Source organism: Oculina patagonica, chromosome 12, assembly GCF_052425735.1.
Source record: "Oculina patagonica isolate OP01 chromosome 12, crgOcupat, whole genome shotgun sequence".
NCBI classification, from domain to species: Eukaryota; Metazoa; Cnidaria; class Anthozoa; order Scleractinia; family Oculinidae; genus Oculina; species Oculina patagonica.
In genome coordinates, this window is record NC_135769.1 from 22,537,112 (window position 1) to 22,547,676 (window position 10,565).

Genomic DNA, 10,565 nt, shown 5'->3' on the forward strand with positions numbered 1-10,565 from the left:
AAACAAAATTAACCATATATATTTCACTGCACAGAGCACACAAATTATATAAATGGAATGTTCATGAATCCATTTTGATTAACCCGAGAATGTTTCTCTAAAGACACCTCAGAGTCTGTAAACCATCCAGTAGTTTCTAAACATTTCATATAACTTTCTACACGTAGTATGCAATGGACAGTTTAAACAGCAGCTTCAGGTCCCACAGAAAATGATTTTTTTTTTTCAACCAGAATTTATAATCTCTACCTTTACATTAGACAAATTTCAAAAGCACTGAAAGTAGTTTTGCCAATATTTTGGTTTTATTACAAAAACCTTCCTCAGGGCAGCTGAAAAACCATTTCCTGTGTTTTTGAAATCTGTTAAAATTATAGGCAGTACACTCAGCTCTGCCCTTATGGTGTCCATAAAAAAGGTTTGACTTTAGAAAAATAATTACAACAGCTACATGCAGTTACCTGTCCAGAAATCATCACAGTAAGGAACTGGAGAGTGACATGTCTTGCCTCCAAAGGATTGTGTGGACTGAGTAGGTCATCAACTGCAGCCCATGCCGCTTCTACAGCATGCTATAAACAAACATTGATTATAAAGTAAATGGTTTGAACCCAGGAGTATCAGTAGTTCGTATAGTGTGATCGTCCGGGTGAGAGTAGTTCTGAGAAGAACTGTTGTTGGTGACTGACGTTTCGACAACCTGAGCGGAAGTCATCTTCAGAGTCAAGTGAAAAGTTGTTGTCAGTCGATGATGTTATAAGTCTGGTCCGTTGAAGCTGATTGGTCAGTTAAGCCGTGATGTTATTGGCTGTAAGACTCGTGTAAAGTTTGTCATCAGTAATTGGTCAGTTTCGATCCGTCTATTGTTAGTCTAATTAAGTCGTTCTGTTCCGTCTATTGTTAGTCAAATTAAGTCGTTCTGTTGGCGGTTCGTTTGTCGCTTCTCTTTTCGTCGTGAATAAGTCGTTTGTAAGGTGCCGGTAGTTGTTGACATCTGTTGATAGGCTTCTGTTCTAAGTTTGTGTACCAGCTTTCCAGAGTCAGTCGTTGAAAATAGTTAGTACTGTAGGTTAAGCATTCAGCAGAGTCCCAGTCGATTTTGTGTTTAGTAAGTCGGTGGTGTTCAGAAATGTGATTGTTGACATCACCATTTCTCGTCGCTCGTTTGTGTTCAGTCAGTCTCGTGGTCAAGTTTCTACCGGTCTCTCCGATGTAGGAGGCCTGGCAGTCGGAGCATTTGATCTTATAAATCGCTCCCTGTCTGTTGTTAGGTTCGTCCCTGTCTTTAACGTTGGTCAGTAAATGTCGTAACGTTGTTATAGGTTTGTGAGCTACACTGATATTGTAGGGTTGTAGGATCCGCGCAATAGTCTCAGAAGTGCTTCTTAATAATCATGAAAAATGTTATGTTCCCGCCTTGAAGCCTGTACAGTTGCTAGGACTGATACAATGGGGTTGAATGTCCCAAAAGATCTTTTTCACTGTCACACAATAAAAATGTAAATCGAAAAAGCATTCAGTGAATGAAGTCAAGAAAATGGCCGAGATTTCAAGTCATATTTTGTAGCATCAGTTATAAATGACAGGAGTAGATGCTCCCCCTGGATAGGTTGTTGATAGGATGTGGTTACCGTAATGATTCGATTTAGCCCCTGGGGGCGTTTATTTACTTTTGGCACCTTAAGGGGGGGGGGGCTTATTCAAGACAGGACACTTAATCAGGACAGGATGCTTATTTAATTTATTTAGAATCATTAATCATTAAATTGAATCATTATGGTAACTGGCCCTAAGTCTCCTTGTTTCTCAAGTAAAATCACTACCAATCCCAACAGTGCAACTCATTATACTCACATCTTCTACACGTCGACTGGCCAGGTAATCACATAGCTCCTTTAAAACCCGCACACGGTTTGACAAAGGACTTTCCTTGCCTATTTCCTATGACAATAAAAACAACCAGTCAATAGTATATAGTGTTCATCAATATTACTGTAAATAAGGAGGAGTAAATTTATTTTAAGACATATTTCACACAACACATTCAATCACAAACTGTACTAATTAAATTAGTCCAAAATGTTACAGTCACAATTAGCGGTATGCAAACTCATGCCAAGAGGGACGTATACAAAACATGGACCCGGGTCCATGGACCACCTTGTGGACCTGGTCCATGGACCACTCCTGTGGACCACCTCTAATTTTTGAAATGGGCAAAGGGTATAAAATTGACAGCATGTACTAAAACACAAAACAACGGAACGATACCACCGAAACGAAACGACCGAAACAAGTGAAACCCCCGCAACTACCTAAATGAAACCACCGAAACAACTGAGACGGCCAAAACGAGCAAAACAAGACAAAATTACCGAAACAAGCAAACCCTATTACCATTATTGAGAGCTAACCATAAACAGGGGAACCAGAGTGCTATTCAGACTAACTGGAGTGAAAGGTGCAGCCACTCCAGTTAGCCTAAAATAGCACTCCGGTTAGCCTCAATAGCACTTCAGTTAGCCTGAATAACGCTCAGGTTAGGCTGTTTACGGTTAGCTCTCACTAATGTTAATGGGTTTCGGTTGTTTGGATGATTTTGTATCGTTTGCTTCGGTTGTTTTAGTGGTTTGTTTTGGTGGTTTTGCTTGTTTCGCACGTTTCGGGTGTTTTAGCGGTTTCGTTTTGGTCGTTTTGGTGGTTTTACTTGTTTTGGTCGTTTCATTTCGGTGGTTTCTTTTCCTTGTTTTGGGTTTTAGTAAATGCAGTCAATTTATACCCTGACCCCATTCTGTACTTTGATTTGCTTTCAAAAATTAGAGGTGGTCCACAGGAGTGGTCCACAGGGGTGGTCCATGGGACCGGGTCTATGTTTTGTATACGTCCTGCCAAGAGCCCCATGCTACTACCAGGGTAATATTCAAATTTCTACAGCCTGAAGCGACCAGGAGTATTTCTATCACCTAAAATAATGGGGTGCTTGTCCATTACAAAGTACTAGAAACTAGTTTTTTGTCAGGGGGTTTTTCAACAGATCACTTGTACTGATTACTCCTTGGTGGAGAGAGGTAGAGCAGTTTTCAATTAAGTGTCGTAAAACCAAAACCAAAGTAATTACTCTAACCAATCACAAAGGACACAGACAATCCAGTGAACCAATCAAAATTCGAAGCAAATACATGTAGCTGGCACGAAGCGCGGGAAAACGTGCGCGAGCGAGTCACGATTGGTTTTGGTTTTAGTTCTGATTGGCTGAGAAAGTGGCGCGAGATTTTTAAGCCAATCACTAAGCGTAGTAATGCAAAACCAAAGCAAACGCAAATTACTTTCGACACTCAAGTGAAAACCGCTCTATAAAGTAGGTGTAAGTTACTGCAAACTAGCCTTGCATAAATTTGGTATGACTTTTACAGTTGCTGTATGGGTATAGGGTACCCTGAGGAATAAGTCAAGTCAAATGAGGCATTTGAACACCATTTGTGGCACAAGGGTTGGGCTTTTGAACAATCAAAACTTCAAAAGTTTAAGAGGCTCCGACGGAGAATATGGAGAATCGTTGGACAGGCTGGGAAAATCGAAAATCTTGAAACTTTGCCCGAAGAACACCTTTGGGGAACTATGTTCGAAAATATTATTCTCATCTTCTGGGAATTTATGGTTTTCGAGAAATTAAGAAAAAACGAAAATAACGGCTTTTAGCTCATTAAATATGCCAAAAATATGCGTAAAAATGGCAAAGTTCTCGATATTCCTATAAGAGCAATTTTCAATGCTTTGAATCGAAATAAACGTAGAATAATAGCTTTATCTTCCTTCTTTCATGCAACAGGCACTTTTAATTTTTTCTAGCTATCTTAAGATTTTCATCGCCTTTTAAAATATTGCTCTATCAAGCACTTCGGGAAACGGCAAAAATTGAGAAACTTTAGAGGCCGAAAAAGCACCTTGATATGTCCGATAGCGAGTTAAACTAAACACTGTGCAAAAGCTCGATGTCTCTATTATTATAATATCAAATAAAAAATCTGGGTACTCGAGGTTCACACCGATAAGAAACGAAAGTTCACGACGTATTCGTGCGTAATTTGCATATTCTTATTTTGAAAGACGTCCCCCGCTAAGAGATCTGCTTCGCTTTATTTCCATTTGGAAGAAATGATTTGCACAAAATAAAGCAAGTTTAAACTCGCTTTTATTTTTTTTTTCGTCTTATGCCTATACTTAGGTTATATAGAGGTTCAGAAAGAAGAAAAGAGTAAAAATTATCGACTGAGTTCCTCATTGCGTGACCTGTGTCACGTGCATGTTCTGAAATTTTTTGTCAAAGATCGGAGGAAAGATTATTAGTTTGTTTAGATTCTGGCACTTCAAAATTTAAGAAGTAAACAGTTAGATCATTTCATTCACTTACCTGAAATTGGGAATGATATAAATATTTTATTTACTCACGTTACTTAAGTCAAAAATAGAACGCATGCATGTAGTAAGGAATTATTAATTAACTTGGAAGTTTACTTTTTAGTGTACATAAATGTACACAAATATTAAAACTGTCATGTACATATATCGCCGTTCTTCCGTTCAGTTGTCATGTGTGGAATAAAATGCCAAAAGTTTCCTATCTTGTTTTACAATAACTATAAAAAAAAGTCTTTGATCGTGCAAAATCCATTCATTCCGTCAGATCACAAAATTAAATTAAACTTTCCTTTGAGAGACCGAACACGTACACAGCGACAGGACATTTAACACGAAAGCAAGAACTTTCTCGGCTAAAATTCAAAACTATAATGTCCCTTTGCAGTTTTGCCTCTCTTGTTGGCGGGGCTTGTGGCCCAAGCCCACACAATCCAGAAGTTGTTCAATATGTAAATTTAAAAGACTGTGACCGTGATGTCAAAGCACATTTAAAGTATTGTAACATCTTGACCAATACGGACAGCATTGATAACGAAAAAAAATTGTTGCTTACCCGTGCAGGTAAGGTTAAATGAATATTTTTTTCTTGGAATCACACTACTGTATAACTAAACTGTGAATTGATACAAGCTGACCTATCCGATACATCTAGGGATTTTCGTAGGGCAAGAATGCCAAGAATACATGACGATTTGCCCAAAGCACAGAAATACGCTCGGTATTCGCTGGCGAACTGGGAAGACAAAATGTTCTGTACCAACTGAAGTTGCGGGTCACAAGTCCTCCTTTACCCGGGGTGACCGAGGAATAGATAGCAAGAAATCTTGGTTTGTGTTTAAAGAAACGGGCATGCTTGTTCCAGCAAGTTTAAGTTGCAATCCGTACGTTTTCATCCGAGCCATCCGCAGCCAAAGATGCGCGTAAACAGCTTAACAGCTTCAATGCTCTAATATATAAAATGGACTATTATTTTTAGGTTTCCTGCGACACAAATTTTAATTTCGGGCTGTTCAAAAATCTGGTAAAATCCGTGACATATATATAGTCGCTTTGGATAATTAGTTATTGTAGTCACTGACTTCTCATTCGCTAAGAGCCTAGAGTAAATTATAATTCTGAGAATCGACGCAACATACAGATTATTCACTAATCTTCTAACAGGTTAGTGAATAATCTGTAGGTTGCATTGATGTCCAGAATTAACTGAATACAAGAAAAGATTGCGAGACATGTGCATGTGACATTCCAACGTAATTTTATTAAAATGAGCCAATCAGAGGGAGATCGCTCGTCCTTCGCTCGAGCTCACGTGTCACTTCGTTCGCAGAATGGTAATTTCTAGCGGCTGCCGGCGTTGCAAGTTGCAAATAAAAATTGCGGACGTGTGACTCTCCTTCGTCAAATTGCAATGATTTTAGTCATCATCGCTGCGTTACAAGTTTTAAGGAAAATTGCCCCGTGAAACATGTCCTTAATCAGTAGGTAATGCCGATTCCCAGAATTAATTAACTGTAGGCTCTTTAATATACACGTAAACAAATTAACGGCAAACAATTTCAACATTTGTGTCCTTCTCGTCTTCCGGCTGCTGGATGCTTTCTTCCTTAAGGTTTTCGTGGAACAGCTCCTTCGCAATTTTTGGTAGCTTCTTTTTGTTGTCCGTTTCTTTCTGTTTCACAAGTTTTTAAATTTTCATCGGTCGAATTGAAGAAGCGAATCAGTGAACCATGAATTCACTTCACTTTCATATAAAAGCAATTATTATTCGGTTTTTGCTATAATTAGAATTATCAAGGTCTCCATTAGTGTTATCAGCACTTGTTTTGGCCTTGATTTGCAAAAGCCTCATCCGTACGGACTGAGTGATACGAAGGTTTAAAGGATCTCAGCTAGCCGATGGATGCAAATGTATGTCAAGTTAGATTGGAGATTGTACGCTTTGATATTTTTCCAAGCAGTTTTTCCACTTTCACGGAATGAATAATTTTTGTGGCTGTTTTATACAGGATACAAAACTTCAAAACTCTCCTCAAGTTAACGGCAATAACATGAAATCTTAGCTTTGAGTAAAACTTAAAGGTCAAACTTGCCGGAAACTTGAACTTGATATTGCTATAACTTGATATTATCTTAAGCAAGGATTGTAAATATCAACATACCGCAAGCCTTCCCTTTTTTAGTAAGAAAACGGACGTTTGCGACTAAGTGCCTTAAACTAATAGTAATATCATGCTCTAAATAGTGGAAGTTTTAAAGCATAAAGAAGTTAGTTTATACTTTTGTTGAATTGTTAATAAAAATATATTAATAGCGTGACGCGGGTCACGTAATGGCGACTACTCTCAATCTAATTTGTAAATTTATATTCGGTAAATGTTAACAGAATGTTAGCGCAAACCAAGATTGATATAGAACAGAATAAAAAACACGCTATGATGTCTATTTCTTGAAAATCGTAGCCTACAAATGGAAATAAAACAGACCAGAACAGTCAACGGAGGACGTCTTTATAAAATAGCATTATGCAAATTAGACACGAGTACGTCGTGAACTTCCGTTTCTTATCGGTGTGAATCTCGAGTACCCAGATTTTTTATTTGATATTATAATAGTAGAGACATCGAGCTTTTGCACAGTGTTTAGTTTGACTCGCTATCGGACATATCAAGGTGCTTTTTCGGCCTCTAAAGTTTCTCAACTTTTGCCGTTTCCCGAAGTGCTTGATAGAGCAATATTTTAAAAGGCGATGAAAATCTTAAAATAGCTAGAAAAAATTAAAAGTGTATGTTGCTTGAAAGAAGAAAGATAAAGCTATTATTCTACGTTTATTTCGATTCAAAGCATTGAAAATTGCTCTTATAGGAATATCGAGAACTTTGCCATTTTTACGTATATTTTTTGCATATTTAATGAGCTAAAAACCGTTATTTTCGTTTTTTCTTAATTTCTCGAAAACCAAAAATTCCCAGAAGATGAGAATAATATTTTCGAACATAGTTCCCCAAAGGTGTTCTTCAGGCAAAGTTTCAAGATTTTCGATTTTCCCAGCCTGTCCAACGATTCTCCATATTCTCCGTCGGAGCCTCTTAAATGCTTGGGGGTAGCCTGGAGAGGGGTGATGTTGAAGCTTCGATTTTACTACTGCTAAAATGTGCGGCCCCATATTTACACTGGTTTTGGTGCATATTATCACTCTTAAAATTAATGCTGTTTCTTGTGCTTGAAAATGAATGAGAGGAGTTGGATAAATAGCACATTCCAAAGATTGGCATGTAATAAGCTTATAAAGGGGCACTGCACACTTTATATTTATGTGCATATTTTCATGTGTGTTTGCTAAACCTCCAAACACGAAACAGATCCAGAGGGTACACTCGTACATAAGTTCTAATTCCAGCTATGCACCTACAGCTGAGAAATCACATCAACAGAGCGATACATACCTGCAGTAATTCCTGGTGGAAAATTAACTCGTCAGGCTTTGGACCTTCAAACACGCTACTTGTGATCACATGACCTTTCTTCACGCCAAAGAACTGCTTCACTTTCTGACGAAACCCTTCGCTGACATTGGGCTTGGACATTTTCGTTATAAGATACAAAGATACTTGAATTTGTCGATTAAACTGTGCGCTTCTCTAATTGTCGTGTCGGCCGCCATGTTGGACGCGAGTAACAACTGAAGGGAACCCTTAGGGGAGGGTAGAAGATTGGGGATTAGTCCCATTGCACTGTCAGGGGAGGCCAGAGGCTGCAGTCTAGCCAACATGGACGACGTCAAGAATAATGTGAAGGAAGTTTTTACGAAGTTGGAGGATACTTTCGGAAGTATCAGCAGCAAATTAATTCCTGCTGAGGAACCAAAGACTGACAGGGACTTAATAAGATACGTAGTGAAAGCAATGTGAGTCTATAAACTGCAAATCAATGCTTAAAAACATTTTATGTCTGTCGCCGGTTTGATCGACATTTAGTTGGATAAAATCCGTTCTGATTTATGATCTCCTAGGGCTATGGAAGCCTGCGTTAAACAGTATGCAGCTCTAACAGAGTGCATGAAAAAAAGCTGGTTTAGTACGTGCAGTAAAAAGCAAACAGAATATTGGGAATGCTACCGCAAAGAAACTGTGAGTTGACAAGCTTTTATATTTAATTTTAGTTTTAAGCTTAGATTCTTGGGTGTATTATACCGATTTTAACAATAAATTAAAGAATATAACTGGTCATTGAACTGAACCTCGGAGTATTCCATTTCTTTTTTTCTTTTCTTGTTACATGTGGTCCACAAATGTGATGCATGCAGTGGATACAGTGATATCACCAGGCTTGGACATCCCCTCCCCATCTCTCCCCCTTGGGGGGGATCACTCCAGGGCTGTCCATGTAATGCCAGGGATCGGGAATACATGTAGCCTTGCAACTCCTGGGCTGAGAAAAATTCAATCAAATTCATGCATGGCTGACAATTGGAGTAAAGTGAAATGAAAAATGGGAGAAAAATTTTTTTCAGCAGTCTTTCCTTCCTTCTCACATTAATTAATTTTAGGTTTTTTATTAGGCATTTTTCTCTTCATTTCTTTTTCTTTTTTTGGACTCATCCTTTTTGTCTCATTAACTTGCAGATCAGGCTACGGAAGCATTATGACGTCTACTGGGACAATTAACAATTTATGAAAGATACATACTGTAACTTCGCATTAGGATGTAAGCCCTGAGACAAGCATATTCCTCCCAAGAGCCACTAAATTTCACTCATCATTCAAAGCATCCACTCTTGAGATGAATAGTATTTGAAAAGGAGATTTCATGTCTGGCTCAGTGCAACAGGCACATGAAAAAACATGGGATGGTAGAGGTGCCCATCATCATGACTATAAGCAGTTTGAGTTTACCACTCAAGAATGAAATGTTGGAGACCCTCGGAACAAGGTTGCTTTTGGTCCATGATTTATAGAACCTGGGAAATCAACAAATTCTCATGTGAAAGCTGTTTGTTGGTTAAGCAGAACACTTCATCCTCTAAGAATGCAAATGACTGTTGCACAGGCAATTTGAAAGCAGAAGACACATTCTGAATTCATATTGCTGTTGCAGGTTTATCCCATGAAAGATGTTATTTTCATTTTACTATAAAAACTACAGCAAACTTAATTAAAAGCCTTTTTAGTGTAACAACTTTTAATTGTTTTTTTTTTTTTTTCTCCAAGAGGTAACCTGTGTCGCACGCACTCAAATAACGTCAATAGCTGTATCCACTCCACAAGTTTTCTTGCTCTCATGTGCCTCTCCAAAATCGTAACCTAGTATTTCTAACTCACACCCTATTTATTTTTATCAGAAACCTCACTCAAGTGCTTACAACATAGGGTAACCAAGAGTTTTTATTTCAATTTTCAGGACCTCTTATATACCCGGGGGGGTACTCAAAAAAGTTTTGTACGGGGAGGCTCCGCCCGGAGATCCAACCCCTTACCCTTTTATATACCATTTTGATAGAAAAAGGTACCCCTTTTTTATACCTTTTAATGCAAAAAGGCACCCCTTTCATATATCTACACAACATCACATTTACCTAAAACGGGAAGTTTTCTTGTTATTTTTATGTAGCGCTTAATAAATTAAAATGATACAGCCAAAAGTTGCGTCTGCTCGAAATATGATATAAAGGCCTTTTAAAATAACATTATGGCAGATTTCCCTACCCTTTCATATACATAAACTTGTGAAATCCCTACCCTTTTATATACCTGGAGCCTGAAAAAGGTACCCCTTTCAGGCGGAGCCTCCCCGTATAGCCCATTATAGGGAGTACCCCCCCCCCCGGGCTTATATAACCCTACTAGCTCGTCTTCAATGAAGATGCACTTTGGGCTTTTTGCATGCTCCACCCCCACATGGAGGAGGAACGTGTGATAAGCCCAATGAGCATCCATGTAGGAGGCTACATACTGGCATAATTACTTCAATCTTTCCAACATAAGTAAGGAGGAGGATGGTGACTTACCTAGGAGTGATCATAATGACTTTGCTAACAGGGTACTCTAACATTAGCAAGGCCTTCCAAGGGGGTTTCTGATGTTGCTTTGTCACTCGTTTTCAACCCACCTGTCGCCTATTTGGTGAAGGAAACGTCGCTGTCGCAAATA

General features: G+C 38.6%; 2 protein-coding genes across 2 annotated transcripts in view; one reads left to right on the top strand and one right to left on the bottom strand.

Moving 5' to 3' along the window:
- The window catches only part of LOC144631543 (tuberin-like), a 59,701-nt gene extending 51,604 nt beyond the window's left edge, over positions 1-8,097 (bottom strand). The window contains exons 1-3 of the mRNA XM_078489989.1: positions 7,863-8,097; positions 1,855-1,941; positions 462-572 (exon numbers count right to left, since the gene is read on the bottom strand). Of these exons, the coding sequence (XP_078346115.1) occupies positions 462-572; positions 1,855-1,941; positions 7,863-8,003 (339 nt within the window). The 5' untranslated portion in view covers positions 8,004-8,097. The remainder of the gene's footprint in view (positions 1-461; positions 573-1,854; positions 1,942-7,862) is intronic.
- A 59-nt stretch (positions 8,098-8,156) lies between these two features.
- LOC144631560 (uncharacterized) lies at positions 8,157-9,826 on the top strand. The gene is made up of 3 exons (XM_078490012.1): positions 8,157-8,323; positions 8,429-8,546; positions 9,042-9,826. The coding sequence occupies exons 1-3, from the start codon at positions 8,187-8,189 to the stop codon at positions 9,081-9,083; spliced, it is 297 nt and encodes a 98-aa protein (XP_078346138.1). The 5' UTR covers positions 8,157-8,186; the 3' UTR covers positions 9,084-9,826.
- Positions 9,827-10,565: the final 739 nt, after the last annotated feature.